Below are 21,281 nucleotides of genomic sequence, written 5' to 3'. Positions count from 1 at the left end.
CGTCTAGTAAAGAAAAACAAGAGCTTTCCTACATACTGGCATCACCACTTCGAAAATACAATGGGAAAAAATCATATTAAAAGTAGCAAAAGAGGGGGAAAAAGGTAAAATATTTACAAAATCTGTAACAGAAAAAATTACAAAACTTTGTTGGAGAACTCAAAAATGATTTGAATGGAAACAAACACACCATGTTCCTGTACTGAAAATGGCAATACTGTGACTCAATATTTAATATTTCATTCCAAACCTCATTGAGATTTTGGAGAACTTCAAATAATTCTAACGTTCATTTGGAGAAACACATGTATTACATAAGGCAAGAAATTTAACATGCCATTATAAAGCCTGAATTCACAATTTCTTGATTTAGTCAGGAATAAAAATGACACCATATTGAACAAATCTCACTACAGTAAATCCAACAATTAGGTGCTCACAGGAGACTTAACCACACATGCATACTCCTTCCCCCTAAAGTTTAAATCCAACCAAGATATAATGATAGCCCATAGAGGGTTACAAAGATAAAAGACATTATATCTAGTTTCTTAAATTCTTGTTTTTGTTTTGTTTTAATCATAGACACACACATACTCTTCTAAAAATACATCTTGAAATAAGTTTCAGGGCTTCCTGAGCATTATCAACCTTATATGAACCATGTTTCCATTTCTTTCTAATTAATGTTGGTATTTCAAATATGGAACCCCTAAGACATAGACCATCTTTACTAGACCACTACTAAGAGGCTACCCTAAAGAACAAAAGTCTCCCTTCCCAGAATAAATAGCCCTACCTAGCAACATACCTTAAATTCCCTGGCAACAGAATTTTCACAGCTTTTCAAAACTACAGACACAATGGACTACAGACAACGGTAACAGTAATTTTTAGAAAAAGTATGCAATGAAAGATATAATCAATATAAGAACCAGATACATACCCTGCCTAAGCAGAGAAAAGTAGAATTTTTCCATAAATAATACTAAGATACAGAAAATGGGAAAAACACAGATATTAACACAGAAATTCATTTTTTAAAAAGGGATTAAGTAAATAAGGTCATTCTTTATCATTTTATTTACCAACATAATTAAAATTCTCCTTGAGAATAAAAGCTCACTAATTGAAAAACAATTAGAAAGGAGACAGTAATCTTTGAAACTATAAAAACCAATGAGAAAATACGAAATGATTTAAAATATTTCAACTTCAACACAAACTGAAAAATATCAACACTGCATGAAATATACAGCACACATTTTATAAAAGGGCATGTTCTGCCCATTTCTAAGTTATAAAAGTTATTAAGACAGTTGTTTATTACCGTGGTTCTATTTCCTTCTCTGGACCTTAAAGCAGAGAAAGGGGAGACAAAAAGTTTACACATGGATCTTAAGAATAAGCAACAGTGGGACTTCCCTGGTGGCACAGTGGTTAAGAATCCGCCTGCCAGTGCAGGGGACATGGGTTCAATCCCTGGTCTGGGAAGATCCCACATGCCGCGGAGCAGCTAATCAGCCCGTGCACCACAACTACTGAGCCTGCGAGCCACAACTACTGAGCCCACGTGCCACAACTACTGAAGCCCACGTGCCTAGAGCCCGTGCTCCACAACAAGAGAAACCACCGCAGCGAGAAGCCCGAGCACCACAACGAAGAGTAGCCCCCGCTCGCCGCAACTAGAAAAAGCCCACGCGCAGCAACAAATACCCAACACAGCCACAAAAAAAAAAAAAAAAAAAAAGAATAAGCAACAGTGAGAACTACTTCCCTGGCCATTAAAAGCTTAGAGACTCATATTTCAATGAAGCCTAAGCCAGAGCTAATATTCATTTAATGTCCCAAATAGCACTTCTTGATTATTTCCGCAGTAGGGAACTCCCCATATTAAAACAAAACAAGACAACTGAGCACAGAAGACAGACCAGTGGTATCTTCTGATGAAACGCTCCAGTCTATACTTAAATCATAATTTATTTAAAAAAATTAAAATACAGACTACAGGCAATAGAACAGCAAGAGAGCATTCAAGTGCTACCATCTAAGAGACAGAGGAAGGGTGTTTATTCCACTAAAGAAGGCACAACTCAGGAAAAGAGGAGGGAACCAACACTGAGTGCTTATGTATAAGGAAGAATTACCTTTGGTGGTACATTATCTTATTTAATCATATTAACAATTAACATAGATTGTTACACCTATTTTGAGATGATACCCAAAGGGATTGCATCTGTTTTCGGATGATGCCCAGGGAACGGGTCTGGACTAGAATCTGTTGATTTTAAAGCTTACAATCCTTAATAGCATAGTCATCTCCTTATACAACTGCTGCTTATTGACTAAATACATGCAGAGACCATTAACTATGATGGGGAACACAGACAAAATATCAAGTAGGCATCTGTGCCTGTCTATACGTATACTGTATTGATTCAGGGATAATGATAAGACATAATGAATTTAATTTGGGATGCCTACTGAATATTCAGGTAGAGATTTCAGCAGACCGGAAAATGCATCCTGAACAAAGAAGAGGTTCTGCTAGAAACTGAAAGGTCACAGAATCAAAGCCATGAGGATGAGTAAGACGAGAACAAAGATGATATAATTAACTAGGGTATACCAAATATTTCAATGTGGTACAGAGAAGGGAGTTGCACAAAGGAACACCAGGAAAATAACAGAAATTAAAGGTATTTGGCAAGGTCAAATGCTATAAATTAGCTTTTGTGTATGAACGACTAGTATATCATCTGCAACAGGGCAAGTGCTCAATAAACATCACTAGGTGCAGTGTTCTCCCTGTTATTACAGATCTGCGTTCAGAATTAATGTAATCGTCAAAGAAAACAAATGTGTCAAAGCAGCCAGAGAAAACCATGCAATTCTCTTATATAAAATAATAGCAGCAGTAGGACCCAAAAGGTACAAAACCTCCTTAGAAAGCCTTAGTAAGAAAAAAATACTTGTCAGCAACAGATAGGAGTTTGTCTTTTTGCTGTCACCAGCTAAATAACTATTAGAAAATACTAAATATGAACACTGCTCTGCTGGGTGCCTGATTTACAAAGTATTCTAAAAATTATGAAGAATCACTCACAATGATCCCTTATATCAATAAAGAACAGTTTCAAAAGAAGATGAGGAAGGAGCATATTTGGCCCATGACACCTGTAGAATTCATAGTGTTTGGGGGTTAGTCAAAGTAACATGATACTCTGCTATTTATTAACAGTATAAACATTGACAAGTTTAGTTAACCTTTTCTAAATATCAAGGATTTCTGAAATCTGAAAAAAAGGATTAATAGCACTCACTTCACCTCATAAGACTGTTAAGATTAAATGAGATAATGTATATAAATCTCTTAGCCTAGTACCTGACATATAAATGGCTCAGTAAATAGAGGTATATAATGCCCTGGGAATCTTGACACACACCTCGAGTTTAATTTTTTGTTATGGCTTACCATAATACCTTTTTTGTATTACATCTACTATTCAAGTGCTGACTGAAATTTAGAGAAATTTTCTCTATACTGAAAATACAGTAGTATCAAAGAGTTTTAAAGCTGTATAGCACCTTAGTATGTAATCCAGTACTCATACCAAATTCAGAACTGCTTTCACAATACACCCGGCAGGTCCCATATTAGTCCACAGGCTTAATAACTCATAACTAACCTTACCCAACGGTTACAGCAGTCTTCTTTGTACTGACCCCAAATCTCCCTTCTGATAACCTTCCCTCCCTCTCCTGTTCTAGTTTTGCCTCTGGAGCACAGAACAACAGTGATCTTTCTCATGTGATAAAATAAATATAACTAAGCATGTTTCCCTTTCTCTTATCTTCTTCAACTACTAGCCAAATGATATGATTCCTAGATCCGGCTCTCCTGGCTAATTCCTTTTAAGTATAATAAACAAAAATAAACAGAGCCCGGATATATTCCTGTAGAATCTAGTGGATTGTCTTTTGTATTAGTTTCCTATTCCTGCAGTAACACATTAGCTTAAAACAACACTTTTGGAAGTCAGAATCTCCAGACTTCCCTGGTGGCGCAGTGTTTAAGCATCTGCCTGCCAATGCAGGGGACATGGGTTCGAGCCTTGGTCCGGGAAGATCCCACATGCCGCGGAGCAACTAAGCCTGCGTGCCAAAACTACTGAAGCTTGCACGCCTAGAGCCCATGCTCCCCAACGAGAAGCCACCGCAATGAGAAGCCTCTGCACCACAAGGAAGAGTGGCCCCCGCTCACTGTAACTAGAGGAAGCCTGCACGGAGCAACAAAGACCCAACACAGCCAAAAATAAATAAATTTAAAAATAAATAAAACTGTACCTTGTTTTAAAAAAAAGAATCTCACTAGTCTGAAAACAAGGTGTTGGCAAGGCTGCCTTCGTTCTGGGCGCTCTAGGTCAAAATTTATTTCTTGCCTTTTCTAGCCAAAGTGTGCCTAAATTCCTTTGGCTCATAGCTGCTTCTTCCATCTTCAAAGCTGGCAGCATAGCATCTTCTCTCTTCCCTGTCTGCTTCCACTGTCAGAGCACTTTCTCTGACTTTCCTGTCTCTGACTTTCCTGTCTCTCTCAAGGAAGGACCCTTGGGGTTACACTGGGTTCATCCAGATAATGCAGGATAATTAACTCAAACCCTTAATCACATCTGCAAAGTCTCTTTTGCCAGGTAAGGAAACATATTCACAAGTTCTAGGATTCAGAACATGGACATCCTGGGGTAGGGGAGATCATTTATTATTTTTTAAAAATAGTGCTTAATTAATTATTAACTCACATTTATAATCAACTGAAACCCTCAGACTGTTTTCACTGGAATCTTTATCAAAACTAGATCTTCATGTTGATTTTATGTTGGTTTCGGACAGTCCTTTCAATCTACTTAGGTAGTCTGGAAATGATTTTCTGTTTTCAGTGTAGCAGCTATTCCAATCAGTTTGCAAATTTCACGAACTACTTTATATGGCTTCCTCCAACCCCATGGTTTTTTAAATATTAAAAACAGGACCTACTTGTAGGATGACCTTATGTGATATTCCTTGGGCCCTACCAGTCAGCTAAAATTCACTTAACAATACTCTCATCCTATCTATGTATTTTTAAAATTTATTCATGACAAATCTGATGATGAAATTTGTCATGATGAAATCATGACAAATATCTTTCTGAAATATTTGGTTTAGAGTCATCACTAGACAAACAAACTTTACAAAAGAAAAATGTCTAATTTGGCCTGTGAGAATCTGTTCTGGCTCCTAGTGACTAGATATCTCTAGACAGAATCTCTTTCAATGGGATACTTACCCCTACCTTCCCCCCACTCAAACTTTTAAGTATTTGCTTTCCTTATTTTATAATGAATTATACTGATTATATCTAGTACTCCTTCCTTTGCTATTATGACCTCCAAGATGATAAATTCTGGCTTAAGCTCCTGTTATTAATAATTAATTACAAAGTTCAATTTAAGGAAAAAATTTGAATGCTTCCAAAAAGAAATACATACACTCACAGTAACAGGCTGGTACTCAAATCTCCCTTCTGACAGATGAAGATATCAAAGTGTTCAAGTCTACAGTCTTCCCTCCTCTTTCGTTCATTTGACTCATCAAATCTGATACACTGGCTTCAACCAAATCAAGAGTTAAAGCCAACATAACTTAAATGTTTGCTTGTAAAATATATTTTATAAAAGTACACATTAGGGCTTCCCTGGTGGCGCAGTGGTTGAGAGTCCGCCTGCCGATGCAGGGGACGCAGGTTCGTGCCCGGGTCTGGGAGGATACCACGTGCCGCGGAGCGGCTGGGCCCGTGAGCCATGGCCGCTGGGCCAGCGCGTCCGGAGCTTGTGCTCCGCAACGGGAGAGGCCACAACAGTGAGAGGCCCGCGTACCGCAAAAAAAAAAAAAAAAAAGTACACATTAAATTTAACAAAACAAAACTCAGTAGAAAAATCTTTTAAAATCATCATCTCCACAAAGATGCTTTTTTGTCCATCTAATTACAGCCTGAATACAGCTCCGTAAAATACTTACTGCTAGAACAATTACAGTCCCTTCTTACCTGGCATTTCAGTTTATGCCTTTACCAAAGGTAACACTTTCTTAATACTGGGCATTTAATGTGATGGGGGGAACAGGTGTGTGTGTGTGTGTGAGTGTGAGAGAGAGAGAGAGAGAGAGAGAGAGAGAGAGAGAGAGAGAGAGAGAGGAGGGAGGAGGGAGGAGGGAGGAGGGAGGAGGGAGGAGGGAGGAGGGAGGAGGGAGGAGGGAGGAGGGAGGAGGGAGGGAGGGAGGGAGGGAGGGAGGGAGGGAGGGAGGGAGGGAGAGGTGGGGCACACAGGGAAAGGGGAGCTGCAAGCACATGCTAGACAAGTATCATTATGCCACTCTACCTGAAAGCAGAATATTGCATATGAGTTAATCAATAGCACGTACAAACAGTAAGAGATAAAATAAAACTGAAAACTGTACATAGGAGAGTAACTCAATTAACAAAGAGAACCCCAAACTAATAAAGATAGAAAAAAAAATGTTCAGTCTTATCAATAGTCAAAAAGGTATAAATTAAGACAATGAGATACAGTTCAATTATCTGTCATGAATGTAGATTAGCATGAAGCAAAGAACTAAAAAAGTCCATATCTTTTAAACCAACAATTCTACTTTTAGAAATTTATCTAAAATAATCAGATGTTCCCAAATTTCCCAAGATGACTTTTAAAATTAGAAGATAATTCATGTTATTGAAAAGATCTGGTAACCATATATAAAGTTTCCATACACAAGTGGAAGGGAAAAAAAGACTGAAATACTCTAAAATGTTAATGGTATTTGGTAGAATACTTTCTTATTTTCTAGCTTAAATTTACCTAATTTGCATTAATTTTATTTTTTTGTTTTTATAAACTTTATCTTTAAACATTTTTTTATTTTGTTGTGATTTCTCATTCTTTTTAAAGAAGTATTTATTTAATTGACTTATTTTCTTTATTTTTTTGGGCTGCTTCGGGTCTTAGTTGCAGCACTCGGGATCTTCGTTGTGGTGCGCGAGCTCAGTAGTTGTGGCGCGCAGGCTGAGTTGCCCCACAGCATGTGGGATATTAGTTCCCCAACTGGGGATCAAACCCACATCCCCTGCATTGGAAGGTGGATTCTTTACCACTGGACCACCAGGGAAGTCCCATAATTTGCATTAATTTTAAAATGAAAAACTTAAAATTCATGGATTAACAATGAAAAACTTTGTGTCTGAGACACAAAAATGCATTTCTCCAACTTGACTGTAAATAAATATACAGAATCATCATTATCAGGTACAACCTGTCTGTGGAGTAAATCGTGTCTTTGAAGTTAACAGTTATGTTTAAATCAATGCCTTGTAAACCTTTAATACAACTTTTCAAAATTGCTGAAACAAAATTTTAAAAATAAAATTTGCCATTTTAAATCTTTATAACTGAAGCCTCTGTGCACATAAAACCCAAATCTGAAAAATTTCTTAAATATATTTTTGACATCTGTGCATTAAAGAAAGCATCCCTTTTAATTACTGATATATGATTTACTCCCATGTAAACTCTATTTACTTTCCAGAGAGTCAAATCCTTTGAAACGCAAATAATTAACCAATTTTCCACTTGCTTAGAGGACTGTCTGGAGACAAGACAGGTCTGGCATTAATACAAAATATACCTAACAATAGAGCAATTTACATGGCTCTTTAAAACAGAGATGAGAAAAAGAAACTGCACTGTTCTGCTCCTACAGAGCAGGGTCTTTACTTTGACTTAAACACTACAAAATAGTTCTATTTATTTCTCCATAAAAGTCACTTTTCAGACTTCTAAAGCTTCCAAGCCAGATATTTTTACAAACAACAAACCTGCAAATAATATTCTCAAGTTTAAAGAGTTTTAAAATTTTTCATACTTAGATCTACACTTCTTTACCTTACTACACTTTCCCACAAACACATAAACTTTTCTCCTGGTTCCAGAATTTAGAGAAGTGCTTTACAAAATACACACATATAAGTTCAAATATATACTGTTAATATTAAATATGAAACCACTTTCAAGTTAACTACTTAAGTTTCTATGTGCTTTATGAAAATAGAATATAGTAATATAGCAAACAGGAGTTTAAACTTCATCACTTTTTAATTATATCACCAACTCCTAATTCTGTTACCATTTGCTGCTGGCAGGACTAATTTTCTAAGTAGTTAATTTCTGACAACTCACTTGCTACCTTGCTTCAAAGTATGCCCTAATTTATTCTTCAACTAAGACTAACTCCCTTACAATTTCCAAGGGTCTACCCTTCACTCAAACTTTTTACTTTAGAACCAAGGCTGCCTCCCCCGAATCAGGGCTTTTAACTCCTTCAGCTCCACTTACTACGACAGGTCATTTTTTATTCCTTACCTCCATTTTGATTCACTGAACTGCGATCAATCCTCAACTTCCTTTTCACTTGTTAGAGAAATAGGTCAGGATGTGATTTTAGGAAATGCCAAATATTTTATCCATGCCATTACTCTACTAGCATAGACGCCAGGTTTCAAAATCACTTTTACTGTGCCTCACTAAGTAAACTTTGTGTCCACCCAAAGTTGGCCATAAAACATTTTTATGAATTAAATAGTTCCTTCCAGACTTCAATCGAAGAAATAAAAATTTGTTCCAGGATATAAAATCATCTGATTAGAAGAAAAAAAATTATCTCATATATTATATATTTTATCTATACCTATTTTTCTCCCACAAAGTTGTAATGACTAGATCTATACAAAAGAATGGGATTAAAACTGAAAATGTTAACATTTATAAAATCCCTAATTTTAAATTTTAATTGTGAATATAAATTAATAAATGAAACATAAACACCTAAAAGCATATCTTAAGTTTTAAACATTGATTGCATCTATTGCATTATTGTGGATGACTTAAAAACTCCCAAACTGCATCATTCTTAAACTTTGGCGAATCCTTCCACAAATATACATTACAGTGCCTTGCTACCTTGCTTCAAATATACAAAAGTTGTTTAGGGAGCCCTCTCCCTTCATAAACAATAGACAAAGATCAGCTGCTCGAAAAACTTCAGAGTAGCCATGTGGGGCTGTAGACTGGGCTCAGGCAGCCTCTTACAGTACTCTGTCAAATCACACCACCCCTCCCGTTTCCTTACCTCTAAAATGGAAGGAAGGTAAAGGCATATATAAAACACCTAACTGGTATGCTGGCATCTGGTTGGTATTTAATGAGCAAATGCAGGATTCATTTCCTGTCCTTCCCTTGAACTGGCTCCACTGGATTACTTCTTAAAATAGCATGTAAAAACTAAAGATATCCTTTGAACAAACTTAGGATTCAGGATCAACAAAATAACTTCCAGAGCCACTCAGTAGCTAAGATATTGTTTTCAACCTGACAGAAAATAAGATCAAGCAACAAAACAATGAAAATGGTGTTAAAACCTGACTTTTTTGTGTTTTTCTTTAAACAGCTTTGAGATATTAATATACCATAAAACTCACCCCTTTAAAATGTACAGCTCTGTAGTTTTTGCTATATTCAGAGTTATACAACCATCAACACTATTTAATTTCAGAATATTTCATTACACCTCAAAGAAATTCCATACCCATTAGCAGTCACTTTCCATTCCTCCCTCATACCACCACCAATAAGCTACTTTCTATCTCTATGGATTTGCCCATTTTGGATTATTTCATATATTTAAAAAACCCCTAACTTTATAAAATATGCTCTTATATTTACTCAGAAATGGTTAAGGCCTTTATAAAGATTTGAATGTATCTCTGAATCCCAAATGTGGCTATCCTTTCTAAAGTGATTTATCATCCAGCAACTCTTGATTACAGTAAACTAGATAATATATGACCATTAATGTTTAAAAGAGTATTTTATGTTTCTTAAAAGCTTAAAAACGATATTACCATAAATTTCCTTATTATAGGTTTCCTTTAAGCAGGGTATTATAATTCTACATCAGCTAAAACTAACCTCTGACAAAAGGAGGAATAAAGTGGAATACTCATGGTAAAGTGCATAAAGATATTTAGGGGATATTGCAGAAAAAGATTTACAGACTACAGGGTTAGTCAACTATCGCTCTCCAGAGTAATAACACACCTATAGAGGGACAGTGGGAAAAGTCCACCCAGGGGAAGGCAGAAAGTGGGTGAACTGTCTATAAAGACTCTAAATAAAACAATAAAACTGTTTGAGAACTGTTTTATTTATCACCAAATACTAGCAATTCTAAATATTATCAGGGATAAAATATTCCTTCCCCTAAAACATTTTGTTGACTGAGATTCTTGTTTTAAACTACTGCTGTGGTAACTGATAAGTTTTTAATACATAAGCATCAAATCTGTACATTTTTATTATGTATCCTTTAATAAGCGATCTATTCTAAGTGGAATTTCATTAGGAAACCTTCCAGTTATATGATCAGTGCATAGAACATGCAGATTCGTTACACCTGTTCATTTGGAGAATGACTACAAAGAGGTTCAGGACGGCCTGCACTCTCCTCAGGGTCAGTTTACGTCTGCAATTCTGTAGTTCCTATGTTTAAATGGTACGTTTAAAGTATGATAGCTGTTTGCAAGTCTTCTTTCCTGATATATCTTTTTTTTCTGGTGTAAATACTTAAAAACAGCCAGAATTAGTCTTTAACAAAGAAACACAAAGCTTGATGATCCATGAACAAAAATTATGGAGAATGCCATTACACATAATTTCAAAGATGTTCACCAATCATAATAGAGACCTACACTGAAACTCTGGGTGAAAATATTTGTGAAAATTTTTTGACTGAGAGTATATTTGGAAGTCACTAGAATCGATGCCAAAAAAAGACATGGACAATATTGTGATTTCTAGAATTTACTGTGAAGTGAGCTTTTTCTAAATTTCTGCTAAAGGAAACCTTATGGTTAAGTCATCCCAACTACTGTATATGTGCTGCTTCACATACAACCTTTAGTAATTAGAATTAATGAGAAGTGTTTTTTCAGTCACTTACAGGTGAAGGTAAAATTGCTAAATCTGACTATAACTGTCTACTGAACTCAAATATTGTGAAAATCAACTGACAATCATTGACAAATATGCAGAAGTTAAGGCTTAAAAAGAAACTGGATTATTATTCATTACTGTGACAGAGCAGGATGTAGATAAAATTTTCTTTTATCAAAAAAGTATTAATGAAATTTTAAAATATTAATCAATTACTTCTCTCTGTTGTAATATTTATTTGTAACCGGCATGAAGTTCAAATTTCTTTCCTGGCCAATTTCATGATTATTTCTGAGAACAGTTTTGTTGTAGAAGATGAATATGTTAAAAGAAAAAAAAGAAGAAAGAAAAAGAAGAAAGTTCTGCTCTGGATGTCAAATATGCTAGGTACACTACCGCTCTACAATCTCTTCCAAGTGACCCACATGGATTTACACCAAAAGTCACAAATTATCCAAACACCAATTATAACTTTCAAGGGGTACTTGGATGACCCTCTACTTTTCACTGAGCCCTGCTATCTCCCAACCGTCCCCCAGTCTAAACCTTGGCTTCTATTTCTTTTTTTTTTTTAAACATCTTTATTGGAGTATAACTGCTTACAATGGTGTGTTAGTTTCTGCTTTATAACAAAGTGAATCAGCTATACATATATCCCCATATCTCCACCTTCTTGCGTCTCCCCCCTCCCACCCTCCCTATCCCACCCCTCTAGGTGGTCACAAAGCACTGAGCTGATCTCCCTGTGCTATGTGGCTGATTCCCACTAGCTATCTATTTTACATTTGGTAGTGTATATATGTCCATGCCACTCTCTCACTTCGTCCCAGCTTACCCTTCCCCCTCCCCGTGTCCTCAAGTCCATTCTCTACGTCTGCATCTTTATTCCTGTCCTGCCCCTAGGTTCTTCATAACCTTTTTTTTTTTTAGATTCCATATATATGTGTCAGCATATGGTATTTTTCTCTTTCTGACTTACTTCACTCTGTGTGACAGACTCTAGGTCCATCCACCTCACTACAAATAACTCAATTTTATTTCTTTTTATGGCTGAGAAATATTCCATTGTATATATGTGCCACATCTTTATCCATTCATCTGTCGACGGACACTTAGGTTGCTTCCATGTCCTGGCTACTGTAAATAGAGCTGCAATGAACATTGTGGTACATGACTTTTTTTTTTGCCGTATGCGGGCCTCTCACTGTTGTGGCCTCTCCCGTTGTGGAGCACAAGCTGCGGATGCACAGGCTCAGCGGCCATGGCTCACGGGTCCAGCCGCTCCGCGGCATGTGGGATCTTCCCGGACCGGGGCACGAACCCGTGTCGCCTGCATCGGCGGGCGGACTCTCAACCACTGCGCCACCGGGGAAGCCCACATGACTCTTTTTGAATTATGGTTTTCTCAGGCTATACGCCCAGTAGTGGGACTGCTGGGTCATACAGTAGTTCTATTTTTAGTTTTTTAAGGAACCTCCATACTGTTCTCCATAGTGGCTTGGCTTCTAATTCTTAACTCCAGAGTTTCACTGGATTTCTTGTTGAATTCACTACTAACCTGTACAATGCTTCATCAGTATTATCAAAGTTTCTATGTATTTATCCATGAATTCACAAGCACCAATAAAGAGCTCTAACTATAACACAATAAAAAGTAATTGACAAACCATGCAAACATTGAAAAGGATCAAGGTGACTGGAGCATAATAAATTACAATACTGTTTGAGCAATCTTCTAGTTCTCAAAAAAAAAAATCATGACAGTACATTTTAATTACACTTACTATTAACACAGAAATGTAGACATGTCTCTTCAAGACTAAGCTCTCAACAGATCTTAGTAAGGCCTAATACAAATTTAACTATTACCAACTCTACCAAAACTTCAACTGTTAATAGCTAAGCTGCTTATCCAATATACTACCTGATAACATAGCGTAGCTTGTTTTAGGTTTATTATTAAATCTGCGTGCTGTTGCTCTTAAGTATGCTTAAAAAAAAAAAAAAGATTCCACATATTATCTCAACAAATGTTATCAATAGCACTAAAAGTTCATCATTTATGTTAACAACTTTTTTCCTATCATGTTATCAAGGTGTATCTGAAATGAGACATCTATAGAAAAGTAACCTGTCATACAACTCAATATCAAAAAAACCAAACCCAAACCAAAAATGGGCAGAAGACTTAAATAGACATTTTTTCAAAGACACACAGATAGCTAACAGGCACATGAAAAGATGCTCAACATCGCTAATTACTAGAGAAATGCAAATCAAAATGACAATGAGGTATCACCGCACATGGGTCAGAACGGCCATCATCGAAGTCTACAAATAAATGCTGGAGAGGGTACGGGGAAAAAGGGAACTCTCCTACACTGTTTGTGGGAATGTAAATTGGTGCAGCCACTATGGAAAACAGTATGGAACTTCCCTAAAAAACTAAATTAGAACTACCACATGATTCAGCAATTCTATTCCTGGGTATATATCCAGAAAAAACAAAAATTCTAATTCGAAAAGATACATGCACCCCCAGCGTTCGATACCAGCACTATTTACAATAGCCAAGACGCGGAAGCAACTTAAGTGCCCATCAACAGGTGCACGGATAAAGAAAATGTGGTATATATACACAACTGAATATTACTCAGCCATAAAAATTGAAATATTACCATTTGCAGCAACGTGGATGAAACTAGAGAATGTTTAGTGAAATAAGTCAGAGAAAGACAAGTACTATATGATATCACTTATATATGGAATCTAAAAAATAATACAATGAATCTATGTACAAAACAGAAAGACTCCCAGACACAGAAAACAAGCTTATGGTTACCAAAAAGGGGGGGGGGGCGTATGGGATCAACAGATACAAATTACTATATATAAAATAGATAAGCAACAAGGATTTACTGTATAGCACAGAGATACCCAATATTTTGTAATAATATAACAACATATAATGGAATATAATCTGCAAAAAAAACCGGAATCTATACTACACACCTGAAACTAACACAATATTGTTAATCGACTATGCCTCAAAAAAAAAGTTTCCTGTAATGATTAAGTGAATTATATTCACTTGGGCTCCATGTCAGAGGACAGCAACCTACAATTTGTACCTGGTAAACAAAAAAACACTCCCACAAAAATATACACATACAGGGACTTCCCTGGTGGCGCAGTGGTTAAGATTCTGCCTGCTAATGCAGGGGACACGGGTTCGAGGCCTGGTGCAGGAAGATCCCACATGCCACAGAGCACCTAAGCCCGTGTGCCACAACTACTGAAGCCCGGGTGCCTAGAGCCCGTGCTCCACAACAACAGAAGCCCGTGCACAGCAACAAAGACCCAACGCAGCCAAAAACAAAACAAAACAAAACTCCCACAAAACAAACAAAACATACACATACAAAAACCAACTACCATTTTGTCAACTTTTTATTAGGTACTTTTATCTCCTGAATTCTGTTTCACAAGATTTACAAGCCAACTTTTCCATTACTCCAATTTTTCTCTGAATCAGTTCCTTATCATATGTCCACACATTTTTCTGAAACAAAATACTAAACAAAATGAGCGACTAGGGAGAGGAATATTTTCAACAAGAACATCAGTGATAAATCCTGCTACAGAAAGCTCTGAAGAGCCAGCTTTATTCCACTCACCATAAAGCCAGACCTCTACTGTTGTCAGAGATAAGCAATTCTCTGAGTCAAGAAAGAGCAGAGGAACAAAACTATAACTTTTAATATCCCAACTCCTGTGATTAACAGCGTGACATTGTCAAATGAGTCAAGAGAAACCTCCAATTTTACTTCTGTTGCCCTGGTCCTCTACATCTCTTCCACACAGTAAGAACCGTGTTTCAAATCTTTGTCCACTTCTTTAGATAGACCTCTCAAAGAAGAAAGGAATGATCAAAAAGCAACCAGACTGACATTACAGGTTAAAAAAAAAATGCTTAACATACAATGCTCATCATATGACCTAAATTCTAGAGGACAATCATGCCTAGTAATCAATAGGTAAAATATACAATAGTTCATACAGAACAATTTCCAGTGGGAATAGGAAGAGTGGCAGGCTCCCCAATGAGATGTGGAGCTCAATTCTTCCTTCAGAGTAACATGATTCAAGACTGACAGCCCAAGTGAATAAGAGCTGCAAAGTCAATTCATGTATTAAAATTACTCATAAAGCTTAATTTGTCTGATTTTAAAGATAAACACAAATATAAAAGCACTCATATTTTCTTCCTGCACTTCAAAGTAGCATTATATGCATACCACACCTCGATACAGTAGTTCTCACAAAGTAACTCCAGGATCCTGGGGGTTGTGGGGAGCGGTGTGGGGAAGAGGGTGTCTGAGTTCCTTTCAGTGGTCTGTGACGTAAAAACTGTTTTCATATCAATACTAAGACATTTCTTGCCCTTTTCATTCATTTTCTCACAAGTATACAACAGTTTTCCAGAGGCTACCTGATGCAAGAGACTGAATGAAAAAGTATATACAAGAATTCAAGTTTTATTAAACATAAGTTTAAATGAGATTTGCAAAAATATAAAACCATGTCACTCTTCTAATTTTTTTTGTTTTGGAAATGTTATTTTTCATTAGAAATTTTATGTTAACATGCAATAGGTACATTATTTTTAATAAATGTGTTTCTCAGCTTAAATTTCTGATATGGTAAATATCAAGATATAACCCATAGATACAAAAGCTCTCTGTGGTCCTTAACTTTTAAGAGTTTAAAGGAGCCAAACTCCAAAGTTTGAGAACAGCTGTCCTAGAGAAACTCTTCCACAAAGAGACATGATTGAGAAAGTTCATTGCAGTGTTTGTCAGTAACAAATGAGAAACAAATGTTCATCAACTGGGGAACCAGATAAATAAAATACGGTCTATTCAAGCAATAGCATACTACACAGCAGTTAGAAAGAACTAAATCTTAATATACAGTATTAATAATGTTTAAGCAAAAAAGCATTGTGGAATATGTACAACATACTACTCATGTATATCAAAATATAGAATATTGTTTAAGAACCAGAGATTGATATTATACTAAATTCATTACTTGATTGCTTCTGACTGGGGGGGGCAGGGATAGAGGGGATGGGAGGAAAGAAGGACTTTATAATACTTTATTTTAAAATTAAAAACACATAAATAACAACTGTCGATTCCTGTTATATTCTCTGCACGTTTTTTGTACTTTAAACATCTTAAAATCACAGATGTTGCCCCCCCCAAAAAAAAAGTGAGGGAGAGGGAAGAGCTCTTCTTTTGGATTTAGCGAAGACTGATTAAAGGCTAAAAATGCAATCTACAGATTTAAAAAATCCTATCTATAACCTTTATCCATTCAACAAACTTATGAACTACCAAACCCTTCTTATTAAGGAGTGTATATAAACATAGTAGAACACAATTAAGTATCACTGATTTTTTTACTCATCTTTCCATCTTTTACAACACTTAACACAGTGTCTTGCCATAAAACTCCTGTCAAAATGCCTTTAATAACCTTGGCTTTTTTAATCTTCCTTCCTCTCTTATCACAGATATACTGACCTCTTCTACCTGTGCCTCAGATCTGTCCCCTTCCTCTCATCCACAATTTTGCTCTAAGTTAACCAATCCCTCTAGCTGCTTTAAACTATGCTTTTTTTTTTTTTTTTTGCACATTCTGTCCCTCAACATGCTTTAACTTCTATGCCCATCTAATAGAGACCAGGGCTTGAACACCACTTACTTAGGTTAAGACTTTATATATACACACTATATAAACATACCAAAGGGCTAGCACCAGTGCCTACTACACTGTTAAATTATTCTTCCTTCCCTTCATCCTTGAAGCAACTTTTCCCTGGGAATACCTCACAACCAAACTTCTAAAACAACAAAAACAAAAAACCCCAACTACTTTACATTTGCTACCTCTTATTTCCTTATCTCTCCTATCACCATTCAACTTTAAACTACAGATTCCATTACCCTCAAAGAATTTTGTGGCCTTTTTCTTACTTAAGTCTTAACCTGTGACCACTCCCCTGGTATTATATAAAATATTATCTTCAGGCAGCAATTAAGAGGGGACCATCTGTATTCAAATCTCAGCTCTGCCATTAACTAGTAGTATGCCCTTGAGAGAATTATTATTCAACTTCTTTGAAAATCAGTTTTCTCACCTATAAATGGACGTCTACGCAAGGTTGTAGGAGTATTAACTTAGATATGTATATATAAAGTGACTGGCATGCTATATAGATGCTTATTAAATATTAATTCCTTTGTCTCCCCCTCTCAATTTTCTCTAGGGCACATCTGAGAGTGACTCCCTGATGTCTCCCTCTAATTCTTGCTTCCAAGTTTGAGTCCTACATGACCAACTGCTTGCCAAAAATTTCTACACGACTGTTCCACTCAAACTCAAGCTGTTCAAAATCGAGCATATTTTCCCATCCACTAAATATACTTTTGGTGACTGCTTGTCATGTTAACAGCATCCCCCCTCTCCCAGCACTCGGAATGTGGGGGCAAAAGGTGCTTCTAAACCTAGATGTCAAGTCCATGGATTCTTCTGGTCCACATCCTTCCCCTCCTCTCCACTCCCTCTACAGACATGCCAAGTTCAGATTCTACTTGCTTCTCCTACCTCAGTCCCCAACCCGCCAAATTTCTCCAAACCTCTGCCTTCTCCAATATATACTACAAATCAAGCAGTATTTTGATTATCACTCCACTATTTAAAACCTTCAATTTATCCACGACCTGGAAAAAAAAATGGAATTCAAACACATCAGAGATGTAAAACTTGTCAGACCCAAAATTATTGATACCTTAGTGATTCTTACTTTCCAGTAATCTCAGGAGTCAAACTACTGTTCCTTATTTCTCACCACTGTAGCCTCTGAATTACTTTTCCAACACCTTCGGAAATCCTGAGACTGACACCTTCTTCTCCGCCCAAGTCTAATCCCCCACGGCCATCCCACAGTACTCTACAAGGGCCCCAAAGGAAGCCATTCTATCCCATATTAAAGCTACTTGCCTAAGTTTTGTGTCCTCTATTAGTTTAGGCTCCTATGGGACAGAGGTCCTCAGTAGTAGTGCCATCGTTTTAAGGACACAGCTTTACAGCTAAGCAGGTTTGCAAAATGAAGATTTGGGAGATTTGAAGTTACAGATTTGAACTAATCAATAACATTTCATGAATGGGGGGAATTAACTGAGAAGCACTACAATCAGGCAGGCACAAGGAGATGGATTTTAAAGTCAGACTATTTTCTCCAGAAAAAAGTGTTTTGGGAAGAAAGTCTGGCAGAAGAGAGTTGGAATTGGTAACATACACCTAACATAATGCAATTTGCAGTGATAAAGACTAGGAATGGAAATAGAAATTATTTAAAGAGGAAAATGATCAATGATAAGAAAATTCTCATTTTGTACATTTAAAAAGGTTAAAATACCATTTTCCTTTTTCAAGGAGTATCATTCCTAATTTTGGTTTTCAAAGTAAAAACTACTGATGACATGTTTCCCGAATTAACATAAGACACTTTGCTTAATAATGTGCTTAATGTGAACTTCCATAATGTCTCAATCAGAATTAAATACTTCTGATCTTAAGAATACACTAAAAACCCTCCTCTTTGTTCGTTAAAACCATTCAAAAAGTTTTTATCTTGAGAAAGAAATGTACTTATCTTCTAAAAAATTGTATCATTTCTATAAAGTCTCATTCATTCAACAAGTATTTGCCAACCATGTGCTATGCTGGGGGGGAGAAAGCAAAGAACAGAAACTCCCTGCCCTCATGAAGCCAACATTCCAGTGTATTTTGCCTTAAGGAAACAAAGTCAACTTCCAACCCTGAAATCTTTGGAGCATTATCACAAATTCTCTAGCCATCAAAAATGAGGAAATACTATTTCATCATTTTGAAAATAATCAATACTGAACTTTACAAGACACTGCCCAACTTCTGCAGTTAAGACATGTTATGTATCCATCAGTTGAAGACAAATCATTTCTAGGATAATTGATAAAGCAATAAACGGTGCTAACTGCAGTGTTAGTGCAGGGTACGATATTATAGCACTGCAAAGTGAAAGTTACTGCACCCTAATTCTGTCACAAGTGAAACTACAAAAATCTCACTGTGAGGTGCGCCAAGTTTTTAACGCTGTCCCAAGACATCTAGCACTACACTACTACATCTGACTTCTTCAGTGCTGGGTTTATCTTTAGTATTTGGAAAAGGAAGATAATCCAACTCAACACATGACAATTGTTTCCATTCTGTAACTACATTTTAAATCATCAATGGTCAAGACCTCTCCCCTCAAATCGATTCTGAAAAATAGAAATGTGTGGACTCTAAACTTCAAAAACAGCACCTGGAATGTTTGGAGATACAACCAGAGAGCTTTAGGGCGGCAGGCAGCTTTGTTCCCGGTTTTGGGAGGTTTTCACATGTAAATGCTCCCAAAGAAGGGAGCCGAGGATTAACTACCGCGAGAAGGGTGCGAGGGTGGGGGACTGGAGGCCAAAGCCGGCATTCTAGCGGTCTAAGGCGGAGCGAATACTCTTCCCTCCCATTCAACTTTTTAGGTGTCACGTTGGGGACACAGAGCCCATAAGAGGGTTGGGTTCACGACTCGGTAAGATAAGGAGCCCCGTTTATTAAGCCCATTTCCCAAGTGTAGGAATCCCGGGGGAGAGAGATGAACACCCTCTCCAACTCCTCCCCGACCCGGGATCAGAGTCCAGCCGCTGTCGCGCCGCGGCCCGAGCAACAGGAGAGCCGAGGCCGCCGCTCCGCCAGCCCTGCGACCAGCAGATGCTCCGGCTCCCCCCGCCCCCTACGCCCGCCCGCGCTTCTTTCTTAGCCCCTTGCGGGCTCCCGGTACCGCGAAGCCAATACGGGGCTGGAAGGAGAGAGCGAGAGCACCCGGACCTGAAAGGGGGCGAAGTTAGAGGCGCCGACGCGGGCTGGAGGAGGCCGGAAGGGGGCGAGAGGGGCAGCCCGAGGTCGCCGCCCGGGAGTGGGAGGTGGGGGAGGGGTGTGGGGTCGGCTCCCGCGGCCGCCGCGACCTCCCCGGGCCACAGGCCGCTCCGCGCAGGCCCCGCCGCCCCGGAACCGGGGCAGGAAGCGTCCCCACCCCGACCTAAGCTTTAAACCTCAGGCGGCAGGAGAAACGACGCCCCGACTCCACGGCAGGCCCGGCACCCTCCTGTTCCAAGCACCCCTTTACCTCTTGGTTGAAGGCGTTGACGGCGTCCATGTTCGCGCTGCGGCGGCGGCTGCTCCGGGCCCGCCGGTCACATAGACCTCGCGCCGCGACGAAGCGGGGCCGGGGAACCGGCCGGGCCTGAGGGGCCGGCGGAGGCGATGAGCTGCGGAGCTGGAGGCCGGGCAGGAAGAGGCTGCGGCCGAGGCGGCGGGGCGGGCGGCCGAGGCAGAGGCGGCGGGGTGGCGGGCCCCCTCTCAGTCCCGTTCGGAGGATAAGGAAAAAGAGGCGGCGGCGGCCCTGGGCTCCAACATGTCCGTTTGGTGGTGGCGGCTGCGCTCTGCGTCTCGCTGACACGGCCCCCCGCGCCCTCACGCACTAGCCCACACTGGCCCGACCGGCAAGCGGGCGGGCCTCTCTCTCCACCTCGCCAGCGGGATGGCGGCAGCTGCCCGAGTCCACGCCGCGCGGGGCACGCTGGGACGGCTCGGGCCTCCCAGCTCTTCCTGTGCCCGGCTCCAGCCCCGCCCCGCCCCGCCCCGCCCCCGCTGGCCCCGCCCCGCCCCGTCCCGCCCCGCGCGTGCGCGCGCGCCGCCCGCCCAGCCGCTAGCGCGTGACGCCGGGCAACGGAGCGCTTTCCCGCCCGCTGCGGCCGCGGGCCGAGAAGTCTGCTTAGGCCAGAGACTGGGTCCCCGAGAGGGGCGCCGGCGAGCGCGGGGTCCCAGGGCCAGGAGTCTGGCACGGAGAGGGCCAGTGCACACGCGCGCCCCTGCCCGACACGGCGCTCCCCGGTGCGTTTTTGTGTGCCATCCTGCCCAGGCAGGCCCTGCACCCGTCAGGGCTGGCGGTCTCGGAGCCACTTGCCCTCCGCTGCCTGGAACAAAGGGCTCAGGATTTGACCTCAGCCCGCTGAGCGTGCATTTGCAGGCTCCCTTGCAGGCTCTGCCGAT

At 39.3% G+C, this 21,281-nt stretch overlaps 1 protein-coding gene across 5 annotated transcripts in view; it reads right to left on the bottom strand.

Annotated features, from left to right (window-relative positions):
• The window catches only part of SCAF4 (SR-related CTD associated factor 4), a 61,961-nt gene extending 41,173 nt beyond the window's left edge, over positions 1-20,788 (bottom strand). For 4 of the 5 annotated variants that reach the window (XM_089910329.1, XM_089910331.1, XM_089910330.1 and 1 more), the window contains exon 1: positions 1,331-6,178. In XM_089910329.1, coding sequence (XP_089766455.1) covers positions 1,331-1,504 — 174 coding nt within the window. In that variant the 5' untranslated portion in view covers positions 1,505-6,178. Of the gene's footprint in view, positions 1-1,330; positions 6,179-20,355 lie in introns of those variants that run through there. The other variant, XM_022568198.3, reaches the window with a different exon arrangement.
• Positions 20,789-21,281: the final 493 nt, after the last annotated feature.

This window comes from Delphinapterus leucas, chromosome 4 (genome assembly GCF_059928025.1).
Source record: "Delphinapterus leucas isolate spDelLeu-1000000601 "Yukka" chromosome 4, BTC_Dleu_Yukka2, whole genome shotgun sequence".
Lineage (NCBI taxonomy): Eukaryota > Metazoa > Chordata > Mammalia > Artiodactyla > Monodontidae > Delphinapterus > Delphinapterus leucas.
Note: the sequence above shows the minus strand (reverse complement) of the source record. Positions and strands in the feature narration are given on the sequence as shown.